Source organism: Labrus bergylta, chromosome 17 (genome assembly GCF_963930695.1).
Source record: "Labrus bergylta chromosome 17, fLabBer1.1, whole genome shotgun sequence".
NCBI classification, from domain to species: Eukaryota; Metazoa; Chordata; class Actinopteri; order Labriformes; family Labridae; genus Labrus; species Labrus bergylta.
Genome location: NC_089211.1, coordinates 11,269,107 through 11,285,385, shown reverse-complemented (window position 1 = coordinate 11,285,385; position 16,279 = coordinate 11,269,107). Strand labels below are relative to the sequence as shown.

The 16,279-nt window shown below is 40.0% G+C and overlaps 3 protein-coding genes across 7 annotated transcripts; 1 reads left to right on the top strand and 2 right to left on the bottom strand.

Annotated features, from left to right (window-relative positions):
- Positions 1–336: 336 nt before the first annotated feature.
- On the bottom strand, positions 337–4,380 carry arpc3 (actin related protein 2/3 complex, subunit 3). The gene is made up of 7 exons (XM_020644310.3): positions 4,240–4,380; positions 3,757–3,856; positions 2,896–2,972; positions 2,426–2,494; positions 2,098–2,224; positions 971–1,065; positions 337–599 (listed from the first exon to the last, which is right to left on the bottom strand). Exons 1-7 carry the CDS (start codon positions 4,243–4,245, stop codon positions 537–539), a joined length of 537 nt encoding a protein of 178 aa, XP_020499966.1. The 5' UTR covers positions 4,246–4,380; the 3' UTR covers positions 337–536.
- A 51-nt stretch (positions 4,381–4,431) lies between these two features.
- gpn3 (GPN-loop GTPase 3) lies at positions 4,432–7,579 on the bottom strand. Its single transcript, XM_020644308.3, has 8 exons — positions 7,406–7,579; positions 7,130–7,238; positions 6,362–6,529; positions 5,954–6,078; positions 5,709–5,824; positions 5,169–5,265; positions 4,910–5,038; positions 4,432–4,778 (listed from the first exon to the last, which is right to left on the bottom strand). Exons 1-8 carry the CDS (start codon positions 7,451–7,453, stop codon positions 4,713–4,715), a joined length of 858 nt encoding a protein of 285 aa, XP_020499964.1. The 5' UTR covers positions 7,454–7,579; the 3' UTR covers positions 4,432–4,712.
- Positions 7,580–7,836: 257 nt separating this feature from the next.
- On the top strand, positions 7,837–12,788 carry rnf170 (ring finger protein 170). Of its 5 annotated transcripts, none has more exons than XM_020644300.3 (7): positions 7,837–7,942; positions 9,087–9,244; positions 9,745–9,820; positions 10,353–10,467; positions 10,711–10,784; positions 11,335–11,466; positions 11,776–12,788. In XM_020644300.3, exons 2-7 carry the CDS (start codon positions 9,111–9,113, stop codon positions 12,043–12,045), a joined length of 801 nt encoding a protein of 266 aa, XP_020499956.1. In that variant the 5' UTR covers positions 7,837–7,942; positions 9,087–9,110; the 3' UTR covers positions 12,046–12,788. The 5 variants fall into 5 exon arrangements, with proteins under 5 accessions (XP_020499956.1, XP_020499959.1, XP_020499958.1 ...); XM_020644303.3 differs by lacking the exon at positions 7,837–7,942 and adding an exon at positions 7,961–8,101; XM_020644302.3 differs by lacking the exon at positions 7,837–7,942 and adding an exon at positions 7,961–8,105.
- Positions 12,789–16,279: the final 3,491 nt, after the last annotated feature.

The window sequence follows — 16,279 nt, the reverse complement described above, 5'->3', positions numbered from 1 at the left end:
AGAAAACAATCTGAACATTTCAGTCCCTCTGAACCTGTCAAGTGTGTTCTTTTTTTCTTATCAATTGGTGATCCTTAGCAAGAGTAGTGTGCGGGATCTTTTCAAGTGACAGTTTGTTGTCCTACACACTTCAGGAGAAAGTTGGATGTGTGAACACCTTGAAAATGATGCAGGAGAACCCTTTTCTTTCTGAAGTAATGTGACATTGTGATAAATTATATACACCTCATAGTGGACATTCTAACCTAAATGTTGAAATGTTTCTGACATCTTTTAATCACGACTGAGAATATGTGTTGGGGGGGGGGGGGGGAAACAAAACTTTTTTTCTTTCAATCCCTTTGATTGCTTTATTGAATTAAGCGCCAGCTCAATATTGTCAACAGTCAGGAGAATACATATATTTAAATTGAAAGAGTATAAAATCATCTTGGCAACACAAAAGCAAAACCCCTCCCAGCCCGATCGAAGAGAAATCCATCTCTCCATCGATCCATGTTGCAGGTGTAGAATAGAAACTTTGGGTCCTGAGGTGATCACTGTCCAGGAGCTGACAGGCTTTTGTTCATGAACTGCTTCTTGACGAAGCACACCCACCACTGAAACAAACGACATCATTAGAGAGCTGCCACAAGCTTCCAAACTCAGACGTGTACAGTTAAAAACAAAAAAAAAACATCCATTGATTACAAGTCAACAGAACAAACTATGTTTAAAGCCATAGGAACATTTGACTCTTGTGATACAGGTATAACTATTTTCTCTAATCTTGGTTACAAAGCTTTGTTTCATATTAGAATTCAAACCTGTCTGAGAGCAGCTAATATGATAATTAAAGGTTAACCTTGATCATTTCATTATAACAGACACAGGAACAGGAATCGATGACATACATTTGACAAGTTTTAAAAAGTACATCACAGTGGATCAAGATTACTTGATGTAAATGATTCAGAGACGTTGGGCTCACCTTGCTGGGTTTGTCTGTCTGGGGGTCGAACACACGGTCACATAGTCTCAATCCGGTCTCCTGGCGGATCTGCTGCAGGTATGCCCTCATGGTGTCTGGAAAAGGTGGGAGGATCAGTATTATTAATAATTCTCTGTGGAAAAACATGGATGTCATAACTTTGATAGGATTCATTGCAGAGCTAAGTAATTTGTTTTTGGTTTTTTTGACATATTTCATTCAAGTTCCATATCTCTTATACAAGTTCATCAAGAACTTTTCTCAAAGTACATTTTTGGAATGCTTGGAGACACCATGCCAGAACTGAAACAGCATTTCCTACTTCAGGGTGACTGAGCCCAAGAAGTTCTCATCGCTATTTTTGGCTTGATATCACTTCAGCCAAGAGAAAAGATGAAATATAAGAAGGGAACAAGGAGACTGGCCATAGTTCAGAGTACAGGCTGAAGAAACAGTGTCTCAAAGGTTCTCCGCTAAAAATCAGCAGAACATATGGATAATATCCCGAGCAAGACTTATTTGTTGTTGCTTGTTCTTATCCATTGTATACCTCATTAGACTAAGGGCGCACTCACACAAGGCCCAGTTTTCCCCATTTCCCCCCTGGCCTGCACTCACACAGATCCAGGACTAACCGGGTCTGAGCACGGTTACCTCTTGAACATAACGTCTGCATCTGTGCCAGGGTCAAGGAAGTGTAGCATGCTTGATCACAGAACACTCACACTTGTCAAACGAGCTGGACTTCAGGGGTGAAGGGTGCTTAAGCAGGGTAGATTGCCGAGAGTTTGTGCGGCGTGCCCTAACAGTACTGGTCCTAGTTTACAGTAGCTATCTTTACATGGACACAAATAATCTGAATAAAAGCCTGATAAAAATAAAAAATGTCAACAGGACAGAAAAGCTGATTTTGCTGTTATTACAGGCGGATCAGACTGCCTCGATCGCTCTGCACGTCAAAATGATTTTATTCTGATTTAATGTTTGATGCATGTACACCAATGCCCTCATCGGATTACTTTCTGCATCACCCATGTAAACAGTGAAGTTGGAATCCCCAATCGGAATGCTTTCAATGGGATTGAAGAAATGTTGCACTTGTAAACATAGCGAGTAAAGGTTCTTACCGTCCTCCTGCTTGTTTGCTGGTTTAATGTACATGGCGTTGAGAGGAAAGCCTGGTTCTCCAGGAATGGGAAAGTTAGAAATGCCGAGTGTGTACATCTCCTTCTCTCCTTGGTTCCGGGAGCTGCACTGTAAGGAGAAAAGATATACGAATTATAAGCTTCTAGCAGCTATTAACAATCTATTTGTCACTTAATATCACTGGTAAACATTTGAGGGTCGTTGATTAACAGCCCGCCCTATCTTGGCATAAGGCCTACAGTTGTTTCTGCAAAATGCAGACAACCAACCAGAGTATTCTCTGCACCTCATACAACATCTGCAGCTTACCTTCTGTAGCTTCTTTAGGCATTCAGAGATGTACAGTGTGACATAAATCAGCGTCCTGTCTGCCTCATTCTAAGAGAAACAAAAGCACACAGAGAATGTTGTTAAGTACCTTGAAGTAGATTGAAACAAATGTGAACAAGAAAGTTATTATGAGAAGTTCAATTCCAGCCTGTTGCACGGTTAAAATCCTGAGCAACTATGCATAGGTGAGGGGAAGAGGAGAAAACAAGCTGGGGCATGTGTAAGGACAAACCACAGCTGCTTCAAGGCGTAAAGGGACGGAGAGATGGGGAAGAGAAAGCACAGACAGGAACGAGCACACGACAGAGATTTGTGAAGTTCAATCAGCCAAATCACATTTTGTTCTTGTTATGTGCCAGGAAACGTGGAAACATTTCTTTTCACTATACTTAAATTAGAGGTTAATGTATCTGCCAAAACAGGCGAGGCAGCAACAGTGGATTTCTCACCTTGATTTCATAGTTCTTAAAGAAAACATTGGCCTTGAAGTAGTAGATAGCCTCATCGATGATGTCTGAGTCAATGCCTGAAATGAAAAACAGTAACAATAAATATAGCTCTCAACTTGTCTTTTAGTCAAATCATCAAGATATAAATAGGATAAAACTTTACTGTCCGTTTACAAGCTCAGAAATCCTCACATTCAAATCAGATCACACTTAAAAACAGCGTAAGTTACAATTAAAATCACAGTTCAAGCAGTGACATAGATACAGAAATAATGTTAGGAGATTGTCCATAGTTTAAAGTGCTCACAGATCATGTGCAGCCCAGGTCAGGTTCATAATCAAATGCATCGATGTTGCAGAGAATCACTTCCTGTTTCATTTTTTTTTTTTTTTTTTGTATCAAACCCGTACTTCATGGCTTTAAATGTAGAAGTGGATTGTTCTGCCTCCTCTGATATTACAAATATGAACATTTATTGAATTCTGACACCACTATGCAACAGTAAATTACACCTTCTGTTTGATAAACATGCACATGTATGGTATAATATTTTTTTTTAAAAAAAGGTCAGTAATTCTGATGGAGACACTCCTAAACACTACAGACACTGAAAAGGTTGTGAGCGGTGTTTCAACAACAGACATGAATGAAGAAGTTGAAGCTTAGTGTGCACGCTCAAGGCCATATAAGGAAGTGATTATCAAAGAAATGCTCAACGGGTCATAAAAAGGTATGGACCCTGCACAAAGTGTCCAAAGCAAAGGGATTCAACCACTTTAAAGCCACCTGAACTAAACATTATGTGTGTGTTTGTTTGCTCCTCTCTGCACTTGTAAAAAAAACATTCATACGGGGCTTACCATCTCCTCTGGCTGGCCCCTTGAACTGGGTTTTCAGGGGAAGCAATGCCATATTCCCCACCAGCCTGGTTTCTGGGACCATCAGGCTTGAGTGATAGGCCTTGGAAAAAAAGAAAAAGGGGGGGTTAGTAAGTTGCTGTCACACACATTTACTAAAGCTGAGTTAGCTGTACACAGTTCCGTCAGATAGCATCACCGGCAAGTCTACTACTGTGTTGCAACGCGTATAGTATCTAAACACCGTAAATGTAAAAAGACACGTTAAATTAGATTATAAAAGACTTTGTAGTTCTCCAGCATCGCTGAATTGCGAAAAAAAATGCTACTAAAGCTAGCCGACGATGCTAACGAGACTCAGCATCAAAGGTAGCGTTGACTCGAAGGCCCTTGTGTCACTCAGATGATTTTTCTATGCAGGTATTTACCTCTAAATTGATTAACTGGAAGCTTGTCTTATTTAGTATGCATGTAGGATATACTCACCGGCATGTTGAGTGTTTAATATTAGTCCTACTGCTCAGCCGGAGAAAAATATTAACACCGCAGGACTGAGCTTCCGCCTGTCCCACCCTTCAGTTTTACAGGAAGTGGCTACATGTTATGAAACGTTGCTGCCACAAGGGGGCGCCAATACGCCATTTTAACGTCACCACAAGGAAAACAATCGGTATATTCGGGTAATATTTTATTTAAAAAATATAGCATTTGTAAATCTATTAAACTACAATGGTTGAAATGACATTTCTTGAGTCTGCAAAATGGCCAACATAAATAAAAAACTTCTGAACACACATAATACAATACGTTCATGATCATCTTCAGGGTCTGTTTTTTTTTTTTTTTTTGCCCCACACATGTCCTTGCAGTCACATGCCTTTGTATTGTTTTTCCCGTTGTTTTGTTTTTGTTTTTTCAAAGTCACTTTTTTATGCAGAATTCCTGGGGTCGTTGTATTCTCAGCCTTCGCCGCTGTCTTGAAAAGCCTCATCATAATTGAGGTTGCCCGGCTCTTCATCGACCTCCTGTAGAATAATAAAGGGATGTGTGTTATAACACAACATACATGAATACAAAATATTTAAACCGCCAAATGCATTGCAATAACTAGACATGATATTTTACTGTGTTTCAATAAATGTTTGTGCATCTTCACCTTTGGCTCCTTGAACTCCAGGTCCTCTCCATACTGTATGGAGAAATCAATATGTTGCAGGACTATGTTAACGCCCTCCTCATCTGAGCGATCAAAAGGCAGGAATCTCACCATACTGTAGTCATCAATCTGAATAAACAGACAGAGAGAGAGAGAGAGAGAGAGAGAGAGAGAGAGAGAGAGAGAGAGAGAGGCTTGGTAAAAGTGTAGTGAATATGGGCTTAATTAAACCCAGCGTGAATTGAAAGGCTTTACTCACAAGTTCACAGATAGCTTTAGTCAGCTTCTTGAACTTTGTGCTTCGGATGTTATCGGAGTTATCGTCCATCATAGAGTACATGTCCGGGTCCAGGTACCTGTGAAAGAGAAAGGACAACATCAGTCTACAGCAGTGGTACTCAGCCTTGTTAGACTTAAGAGCCACATTTACCAAAAAAAAATATTTCTGCAAGAGCCACAATCAAAAAAACGTCTTTCTTTCCTAAAATACGTGTGGGAAACACAGTGACGTGACTTGCAAAGAATAATTTCTGCTGACAATGTTTCCCTTTTTAAATAATTACTTTGGATTTTTTTTTTTCTCCAAGTAGGACCTAAAAGAGCCAAATGAGACACACTCGAGAGCCTCGGATCGAGTATTAATGCTCTACAGGATGAAAAACTTGTTGGATTTGCAGAAATGTACAAAAACCTGATTTATCATTTCAGTTGTTAAAAAACAAAAAAACGACACAGTTCAGACTGTGAAAGAACTCTCCTTCAATTGAAAGGTCACCATACACACTCATATGAATCTTACTTTTCTATTTCCTTCTTAGCTTTGGGACTAAGCAGGTCCATTTTTGTCATGATGTTTACTTGGGGAATCTCTAATGACACCATGGCACTCAGGGCAGCCATGACTCCCGAAATGAACTGCAGTTAAGAAGAGGAATGAAGATGTGATATATATTACACTGAGTGCATTTCAAGACAGAATTGAGGTGTTCTCAGACACTAAGGAACATTAAATTAAACAGATAGAGACGAGCAATTGTAGGTTACCTTAAAAGACTCCACCATGAACTGGGAGTCCACCAGAAAGACCCCACACACTCGAAACTCCCACTGCTGGAGCTGCTCCACCAGCTGCCTCATCACAGGGAGATGTGTGTAAAGCTCAATCTGACCTGAACAAATAAAAAGGTCCTTTGTCAAATCTGTGATACACTTAAAAGCATGGCCTGAAATCTGAGACAGTGCTGTATCCATAATTGTAAATAGAACTGACACAGTTGTTCATAATCATAATGCTGTCATACAAACCGACCCCTTGTTTTGTCAGAGAGCACAGGGGCCTAAAACGGTGTGTTGTGCAATTTCTTACGGTGATAAAAATGTGTGTTACCAGAACAGATGTCATGCCGTTACATCATCATTCATTGTTTTTTTTTTTTAAATCAATGTAATAACCTGGACAATCGAACAGTATGTAGTCATCCTCTACATGCCCCAGGCTTTCCTCAAGCCAGTCAAAGTTGTTGGCAAAGTACTCCATGCAGAAGACCAGGCCTCCATTAGGGCCAAATCTGAGCGATGGATCCTCCATAACGTCATCAACCTGGATCAGCTCACGGATATCTGACGACACAGAAACAAGGGGTTGTCTTATGAAACAAAGTAAAACTAAGTGTAAAAGCAAATATCAAACACGAGCGAGTGATTCACAGCATTCATTTCACTTGCACGTCACTCTCCCATCATCAGCCCCTTTGGCTTAAGAAAGACGTGCGCAAATAACACAACATACACACATACAACTACAGCAGCCCTGACCAAAACGCTTGTGAATTTCTCTGCTGTGTTTTTTTTTACTGTATTATTTCATATTGTATTTGTATTGTTGAGATTATTGTGATCAATCTAAACAGTGTCCAAATTTAATCTGTTATTATCCTGTCAGTAACCAAGTCGTACCCATTAGACTGTAATGTCCCTCTTTCTATGATAAGCAAACCCTTTCTCAGTGCTTTGGCAATTCTATTGTCTTCAATTATTATTAGACCTACAACACCATCCACACCAATTCAAAGTCTGTAACTCTTGACATTCTTAGTTTTCCTTGGCGAACCTGCTTGTGGCTGTATTTTGTATCTCTACTTCTATATTATAGACCAATACCATTTATTCAAAACATTTTTACATGATCCTTTTCAGGACTACAACCTGTGCTTTATGTACCTGCCATGACAGGGTAGTCAAAGTGCTCAGCTGCTGGGTCCAGGTTGACCACCTGTACAGACCGGTTTAGGCTCTCTGAATGCTGGACCATGGTGGAGCAGTAGGTACTCTGAAAAGGGTGAAACAAAGCTCCAACAATTAACAAATAGGAAGCCATAACTTTAACTTGAGTCGATGTGGGAAAAACAAGACAACCTCATGCATGAGCACACCGCTTTAGCCATTTAGCATAATAAGACATTTCAACACGTGTGCCCCGGATGACTGATCACTGACCTTCCCGCTGCCGGCCGGGCCCATGACGAGCTGTGCAAAGCGGGGCATTTTGCCCCAACTAAAACGAGCTGTTTTGATGTTACGCAGGCTATTATTATAGGGTGATAAAGCTAGCAGAGCTTTATTTACTGATGCTCAGTACTTCTTCGCGTGTTCACTCGGTACTAAGCATCAGTGCTGCCACCTAATGATATGAGGGCGAAACAGAAGGAAGCAGAAGTCAAGTAACTGGGTTGACCAAACAGGGTGGATTTACAGCGTTTTAATTGGCCTCCACAGAAGAAAGAAAGTAATTTAAAAAATATATATACATTCTTTTTTTTTCTTTATTTAGTATTAATATTATACTGTTCTTAGAATTTTAAAAGGGTGAAAAAAAAAAAAAAAAAAAAAGTCTGCCTACTCCAGTACAGTAGGTGGCAGTATACACCCTCAAAGTAATTTCAATACAAGCCGCCATAACTAACAAAATTGAGAAAAAAAATATATATATAAAAGAAGAGGAAAGGGGCAACAACCTGAAACAGTAACAACCAGGTAACAACAGACAAAAAAAAGCATGACGTGACAACGGCGTCATGTGGGTTATCTGTCCGGGGTCTTTAAAATCTCGTCGGAAAGGAAACGTGTCGAGTCTTATGACAGTGAATGCAGTTGACAAGTCAAAGCCTTTAGAGACAGGTGGACCTCTTATTGGTAGGTGAGGTCATTTGTCAATTACCGTCTCTCTTCCTACAATGACTGGCAGTGTCTATGGATTGCTATTTTTGACTTGAATAGCTCGGTTTAGCGCTCACACTGGTTCCTGGACTGCTGAGCTGCTGAGCTGCTGAAGCAAACCAAACACTTTGTCGGCTATCCAAGGAAAAATAAAAAGGGGTAGCTATGTTTATGAATTAGCTACAAGCGATTATAGCCCAGTTCAAGTCGGATTTAGAAGACCAGCTGTTTGTCTATTAACGACTGTAACTCAAATGTTGGCTGGTTTCCGACAGCGGAGGAGCTTCATCCACACAACATTGTGTCACAGCGTTAGCACCTATTAGCAGTGATTACTAAGGAAACCAGCGAGTAAAGGCGACTCTGTGTCAACTTAGCAACACGGATAGCAACAACTTAAGACACTGGTAATGTTAGAAAAGTGAATAACAAAGGCGGCATATGTCATGGGAATAAGACTGGTGTTAATTTTAAAGCAACACTTAGTTAGCACTGCTGGATAATAACTGTCTGGGATTACAAAGACTGTGGCTTTAAACTACACTAAATGGACATTACTTTCTGATGTAGGTTTATACTTAAGAATTCAAATACATTTTAGCTTATTTTCAGTCATGAAGTTTACATGTTAATCAATAAGATGAAGTACATGTTGTGCACACACACACATCATTGTTTTCTTTACTTTTGCTCACATGAAGTTGAACATCTGAATGTAGAAATTTGGCAGTCAGAAGTTTAAGGTCATATTTAACAAAGGTAGCACGCCACAAGCCATGAACACATATTTATGTAACTTGAAGCTTTCTGTCTCAAGGAGAAGTTGTTGTTCATACAAAAGTAAAATGACTACTGCTTATTTTGACAATTATATTTCTTTCTAAATTTGAACTCATACACTCTCAATGACAAGTGCATTGTCCTGTGAAATGCTCACTCTTCCCTCCTCTTCGTCTTCTAGTGTTGTAGGCTATGAGTGTGGGTGATGGAGGACGGTCAATGTGGAGACTTCCTGATCCAAGATGAGGACACCCTCATTGAGGGTGTCAGCAACCAGGTCTTGTTTGTTGTTGTTCTCAGCATCACCTTCCTTGCAGGCCTCCTCACTCTGCTCTGCAGGTAAGCAGCAATGTCAGGAGGAAATCCACCAAGTGCAAAGTAGTGACACAAACTTCAGCATATTCTGACAGACAAACGCTTCAAGAGACTCTGCATGAGAGGAGGAATTGTTTTCAGTGGAATGTGATTCACACAGCTGTGGTATGATAATCCCAGTAAATATATTGTATCAAGCAACAAAGATAGCTCTTTGTCATTCTCAAACAATACAACTTTTCCAAAGTTGCATGTGGAGATTGTGTGTGTTGGATTGAATTGCAAATCTTTCTCCTTTTTTCACTGGAAGTACTGCAAGCCTACTTACATTTCAGTTTTTTATAACGGTGGCTGTTAACAACACGGTTGATTGGGGAAACGGAACCTGCTGTTTTAGTTGCTTTCCAAATAATTTTCAGATAAATGAAAAATGTTTTTTTTTTCTCCCCAGGTTGTATAGTTGTCCGTGCTTAAACACTAAGCTCTGTAATGTTTTGATTGTAACTGTGCATTTGACCTTGCAGACAAGAGGAGCAGAACATTCACCCTGAGAATCAGGAGCATGTTCGAGCCGTCCGGCAACAGCTCCAAACAGAGCAGGTACGCTGAAACAAAACTACATGAAATCAGCTGAATAATTTAAACCCTTTTTATTGTTTATTTTCTGTTACACATGGAATTTTAGGATCCTATTTTGTACTTATTTGAAAGGATTATTTTGTTAGTTGTTGTTTGTATTTATAACAAGGAAGCAATTTGTCCTTCATCTGTACTTATAACAGGATAACCTTTGGTTTAATTAGTTAATGCCTTATAAATATTTGGGCTAGTAGTAGTAATCTTGGAAGTAAGATGAAACGTTTAGATGATCAAACCATCACAGGAAGTGGCATGAAATACTGTTTCCTGAGGTACCATGAACTAAAAAAAGTTTAAAAGATGTATTTTCTCAACCGGTGTATTTTGATGGTCGGATAGAAGGTAGCACTCTGTATTATTCTTCAGGACTGATGCCTAGTTAAAAGTGAATACAGCTTTAAATTAGGAGATACATTCACATTACCCTGTGTTGACTCCTGTGTTTAATGTCATACATGTGTTTGATATGTTTACTTTAATTTCTCTCCATCAGGATGAAAATAGCCAGGCGGAGGCCAGGCAACAGTATTACACAGACATGTCTTGTCCAGTGTGTTTGCAGCAGGCTGTTCTGCCGGTGGAAACAAATTGTGGACACCTTTTCTGCGGTAAGACTGTGTCAAGATTTATACACTAAGCAAAGCTGTTACTATGTCCAACTTGAGAGAACAAGTGGAGATGCTGGAGGACATTCTACCCCGAGTTATTGTTATGAGCTACAACCTGTGAGCATATGCTGACATGGATAGGCATAGGACCATTGAATAACAATGAGAATGAACATAGAATTCAATTGAAAAAAAAAAAAACAATGTCATGAAAGTGTTTGTGTGCTGTCTTTCCCCGCATAGGCTCCTGCATCATAGCGTACTGGAGGTATGGCACCTGGCTGGGTGCTATTAACTGCCCCATCTGCAGACAAATGGTGAGACTTGTAGCTGTAAGAATTTATTTTCTTCTGCATGCACCCAGATATACAAATATACACCACATATATTTAGATAACAATGCAGCAGCCAGTTTGTCGTCCTTCTAAGTTTAGATTCCGTTATGGTCTGTATTTGTTTTGGCCGGAGAAGGTGGACGGTTTTAATGCACCCCATACGGCCGTTTTGGACGCCCCTCGTTTTGCTAGCACCCTGCATGCAAAAGCCTCTGCATTTTCTAATAAGCTCCACGACCAGAAACGTGGTCAAACTAGGATAATATTGGGAAAATGGAGAGAAGTTAGAAGACAGAAATGTTTTATGACCGATGCAGAGGTGGCTAAAACCCTACAGATTCTGTTTGCGCATCGACTCTAGGAAGGAAAGTGTAGGGGCAGACCGCTCTCTAAAAGGTTTTACATTTCCACTGCAGTACTCATTTTAAGCGCTACATGTCACAGTTACATATTGCTCCTTTTATTAGTGTAGATGTGTGCATACATTTCTGTTCGGCATTTGTATTCATTTTTTTTGTCTTCTTTTGTCTAGGTCACTTTGCTTTTCCCGCTGTTCCATGAGAACGCAACTCCTCAGAGGGTCCAGGATGGCGAGGCAGAACCTCTGCTGATTTTAAGAGACATTAACGATTACAACCGCAGGTTCTCAGGCCAACCAAGATCTGTGAGTCAAAACACCCACATGCACATTTAGGCTGCAGTAGTTACACAGCTATTGAACTTTGAACTTACTTTATCCAATATTGATGTTAGTTACATGCACATATATGTAATAGAAACAATTATTGATATAGAAACAAGCTGAAGATGCTATTAGAGACATTTCTGTAGTGCTGTTAAATATGTTAGCACTGATATTTAAATAAAAAATCATGCAATTGAGATTCTGACGCATGCAGTGCATCAGGGATTGTACAGAACAGACTTTCACATAATGCTTTCTTACTGTGTGTGTACTCCTGTGTGTCATCAGTTTATGGACCGGCTGCGAGATGTGCCCACCCTGCTGCGTCACGCCTTTAGGGAGATGTTTTCTGTGGGGGGCCTCTTCTGGATGTTCAGGATTCGAATCCTTCTCTGCCTGGTCGGAGCACTCACCTACCTGGTGTCCCCGCTGGACATTCTCCCAGAGGCACTTTTCGGTCTCCTGGGATTCATGGACGACTTCTTTGTCATCCTGCTTCTCTTTGTGTACATCTCCATCATGTACAGAGAGGTGGTAACACAGAGACTGAACGGCTAGATGCTCGCTCATTAACAAGGCCTTAGGTTTTCTCAGGAAGAGGTAGAACCCAGCATCTGAGGATGTGATGGGAAAAAAAAAGACTCACAAAGAAAGAACTGAGTAAATGCTCTTAAGGACAGATACTCGACAAGACCGGTCTTCCAAGAGAGGTTCACCTTGAAACCAGGGATGTTTCTTCATCACTGGAGAGTGAATATAAGCCTCATCTCTGCAATGACTCTATATAAGGAATTCAATCTTTCATCGATGGCTTAATAAATGTTCTGTCAAAGTGGACAACAACACAGCATGGGGGTGGCTGTAAACGAATGTGGTGTTGTGTATACCTACTTTGAACCACTTTGTGTAACCAGGGAACTCTTTTTTGATGAACTGAATGCTTCAGCCAATTGGATGACAGAGTTTTCCTGACTTTGGACAATGTGCATATCAACATAATAGAGACCACAGTAATGTAACGTAATGTGAACTTGAACTTACTGTATCGATGGCAGTGTCTTGATTATATGCATTTAAACCTGGCTGTCTGCATCCAAAGTGTCGACTGTCTTAACAGATTCATGTAACTCGAACCATCTTGCTGTTGTTATTACAAGCTTTGTGGTCAATTCACCTGATCACGCACCTATGTAAGGAACATGTGCTTATAAAGATTCATAATGACATGAAAAACGCAGATTATGATCTTTGTAGCATTTTAATTCCATTGAAATAATAATAAAAATCTGAACCTGCATGCAGGCAGGACAACCTGATAATATATAAATATATATATATATATATATATATATATATAATAAAAGACACCAAAGCAAAGGTGTGAAAGAAGAAGAAATGAAACTTGAGCCATGTTTCCACCAAGCCTTTCAGTTTGGTACACCCTTATCTCGCTTGCGTTTCCAAAGCCAACCATTCCCGAACACATCACTACATCGTAACAACGCAATATAGTGTAGGTGGCCAATAAATTCACCAAAGAAGAATGCAACACAGTAAACAAAGATCAGTGTTTCCTAGGAAGATCTGCATCTATGGGCTGACAATAGTCTCAAAAAACAAAAACAGCCTTGAAATTACTCTCTCCAAATCCACAGGATAGCTTTACATGGTGCATTTTGTGTTTGTCCTTTATTACCGCTTTTGAACGCAAAGGGGTTCTTTCGACCAATCAACGGAAAGCAGATTGTCAGACTGCAGCCATCAGGTACGCTGTGCACCCCAACAGACAGGAACCAAATAGGTAAGACGGTACAGTTTGGTAATTTTGGTACCAGTCCCTGCTTATGACAGTGGAAACGCCAATAAACTAAACATTAACGAACCAGACCGCTTGGTGGAAACAGGGCTTAAGATATGATACAAGTAGAAAGCAAACACTGTCGCTGCCTGTTTTCGATACCATGGCAACATAAAAAGAAGTCCTCCGAACCCAATATTGGGCAATTTCTTGTCTTTTAAGTTACAAAAAATAGCATATGCCTGAAGAACTGTCTAAATTGTACATTGTTTTGGTGCCAAAGCACTGCCAATGTGTTTGTGCAATTTAAACCGAGCTATCTCTTTTTGTGTCCCAGCAGCTCTTGATTAAATATATGATTACAGAACTGTAGATTTTTTTAACCTTCAGTAATTTTTTATACCATTAAAAAAAAAAAACTGTGATTGTATCATTTTAAAACACATGGTATCAAAAATATCAGTGCATCAAACATTTTGACAACCTTGTGCTGCCAAGAGATTCAGCCACGATCAGGCTCAGAGTCAGTGGGTGGGCTTTTCATATTTCTCCGCTTTTATTTTTGGAACACTGAGTCGACCTCTTTTTAATCTCTTAAGTCATGTATTTATTTATTGATTTATGGCCCTTTTACCTTTATTGGATAGGACAGCTGAGGAGAGACAGGAAACGTTGGAAGGAGAGAGAGTGGGGGGGATGACATGCAGCTAAGGGGTCGAGGTCGGATTCGAACCCACAGCCGCTGCGACGAGGACTATAGCCTCTGTACATGAGGGCGCACAACAGGCCACCGGCGCTCCCTCTAAGTCATTTATAACATAATGAAAAACAAAGATGAAAGTTACATGTACAGTGTGTGTGTCTATTTATATTGTACGTGATCAAGAAAAGTATGTTGAGGAAATCAGACATTTTGGATTTCCTTGATGTTAATGATGTTGGTGTGATCATCTGAAGCACTCTGTTCATACTTTTAGTGGTGCATGGTAGTACTGTAGTAGAGGTCCTTGTTTTCAGCATTTTCTGACTTTACATTAGACACATGCTCGTATCAATCAGTCCTAGTACAAGATATTTGATATTTAATTTTTATAAGAAGGTACTTGGCACCCTAAAGTTACTTGAATATAAGGTTGCCAAACTTCACTGCTTCAGATCACTAACTGAAACTCTATCCAAACCATTTGCTTTTCTCGGGGACTCTGTCTGCTGAGCAGGCGTCGGCCTTCATGTTCATGAACCGTAAGGGGGGTTTGAGGCTTTAGTGTCGGGTGAACAGTCAACTGTCAAATCTATTCTGTATGTTTCACAACTTCAGCGCATCTCAAATAGGACCATCGGCTCCCTCCTGGAATGTTTTATTTTAAGGTGTGGCCGAGCTGTGTCATACCTTTTCTCTGTCTTTACTGAGTTGTCTCCTCAGGTTAGTTTCTGGGGTGTTTGAGCAACCTCCACCCTTTTGTTTTTTTTTTTGATTGCCCAACTCAAGCAAATGACAGCAGCATGTGTTGTAAATGCTTCAACAGTTCGACAGCTGAGAACTGGTTAGGTGAGAGACTCATGCAGGTGGGAAAATACCACAGCTGCTGGGAGAGATTATAATGAACACACACACACACCAGTCATGCATTTTGTGTTTTCGCCGGCTTTCTATATTTTCCTTAAGATCAATGTTCTTTCCATAATAAATGCTGAAAAGCCAAAGTACTGAAATACATGGTTCCTTACATGGATTCCAAAACATCTTGTCAGTCGGGATATAAACACCATTTATTGAGTTTGGGCGTGTCTCTTGTCTAGTGATGCAAGAAATTCTGTTCAAGCATGATACAGCTGAGCGTTATGCCCCCATGGCTGAGCCAGTGTGGGTCAACTGGACCGTTTTCCATTCTTGTCCCTGTTCAATGAGGGGGAGCAGAGTAGGATTTCCTGGCACAACTTCAGCTACCAAGGTGCATGAATAAGTGAGAGGCTTGAAGAGCTCCAGCAACACATGTAGTGTGAAGATCAACTTTAATAACAAACTTGTTAATTGAACAGTTCAATGGGGGACTAATTCCCTTTGACATTCAACCCTGAATACAATATTTTGCCATGACCATCGCACATCATACATGAGCCCTTCATACGTATTCAGTTAGATTCCCCCGATGGTTATTAGTGTGTTAATCATGTTTTGGAAGGAAATCTGTATTTTTTGTTCGTATGGCTCCCCTTTCTTGAGAGAGATTTATCTACAGATAACACTATCCAGTAAGTGTTATCATGATTTTATTTAATATGTAAATCTAATTTTGACAACCAGAGCAGACAGAAACACATTATTTAAAATGACCCAGTGGCTCATTGTCACTCATTGTGTAAACAATTCAAATGTAAGGGGGACAAAGCAATACATCACGCAACCTGTGAGCAACCGGTGCAATCGTCATGTAATGAAGCTGCTTCTTACTCTTTTCTGCTTGCAATGATACGTTCATTTACTAGCCTATTTATTTATTGATACTGTGAATTTGTTTTATATATATTTTTTTTAATTATAAATAGCATTGAAGGCAACAACTGTCATTACAGTGTTGGTCACTGTTGCTTCATTTGCTATTTTTGCATTGTCCTTTTTTTTTTTTTTTTTTTTTTTTTTTAAGCCATGTGCTTCCCCTTGAGAACCCCCTCCTCCATGGGGAAAGTATCCCACTGTGACATGCATGTGAATCCAAGTCAGAGGTTTTACAGCCAGGTTGTCCTGATGTTTTCAAGATTTTTCAAGAAGGACAGTTTTAAAGGTTTAGTGGTGGTGGTGGGGGGGGCACACCACATTTTTTGAAGCAGGTAAACCCAGCCGTACCCTCTTATAATTGGTTCCCCTGTAAGTGTGGCTGTGTATAATGTTTGGTCTTTAAAGTGAAAAAGATCACACAACTTGGTTTATTTTTTTATTTTTTTTACATTCTTGTCCCAGAGGAAGGACATTCTCCTTAGGGAGTTTTCCTCTGT

Coding starts and splice junctions, on each gene's coding strand:
- arpc3 (XM_020644310.3), bottom strand. Junction 1,066..2,097: donor AGCAAACAAGCAGGAGGACG/GTAAGAACCTTT, acceptor CACCTTTTCCAG/ACACCATGAGGGCATACCTG. Junction 600..970: donor AGACAGACAAACCCAGCAAG/GTGAGCCCAACG, acceptor CGTTTGTTTCAG/TGGTGGGTGTGCTTCGTCAA.
- rnf170 (XM_020644300.3), top strand. CDS start 9,111: ATGGAGGACGGTCAATGTGGAGACTTCCTGATCCAAGATGAGGACACC. Junction 9,821..10,352: donor AACAGCTCCAAACAGAGCAG/GTACGCTGAAAC, acceptor TCTCTCCATCAG/GATGAAAATAGCCAGGCGGA. Junction 10,785..11,334: donor GCCCCATCTGCAGACAAATG/GTGAGACTTGTA, acceptor TCTTTTGTCTAG/GTCACTTTGCTTTTCCCGCT.
- gpn3 (XM_020644308.3), bottom strand. CDS start 7,453: ATGCCCCGCTTTGCACAGCTCGTCATGGGCCCGGCCGGCAGCGGGAAG. Junction 6,079..6,361: donor CATACTGTTCGATTGTCCAG/GTTATTACATTG, acceptor TTATTTGTTCAG/GTCAGATTGAGCTTTACACA. Junction 5,039..5,168: donor CTAAAGCTATCTGTGAACTT/GTGAGTAAAGCC, acceptor CTGTTTATTCAG/ATTGATGACTACAGTATGGT.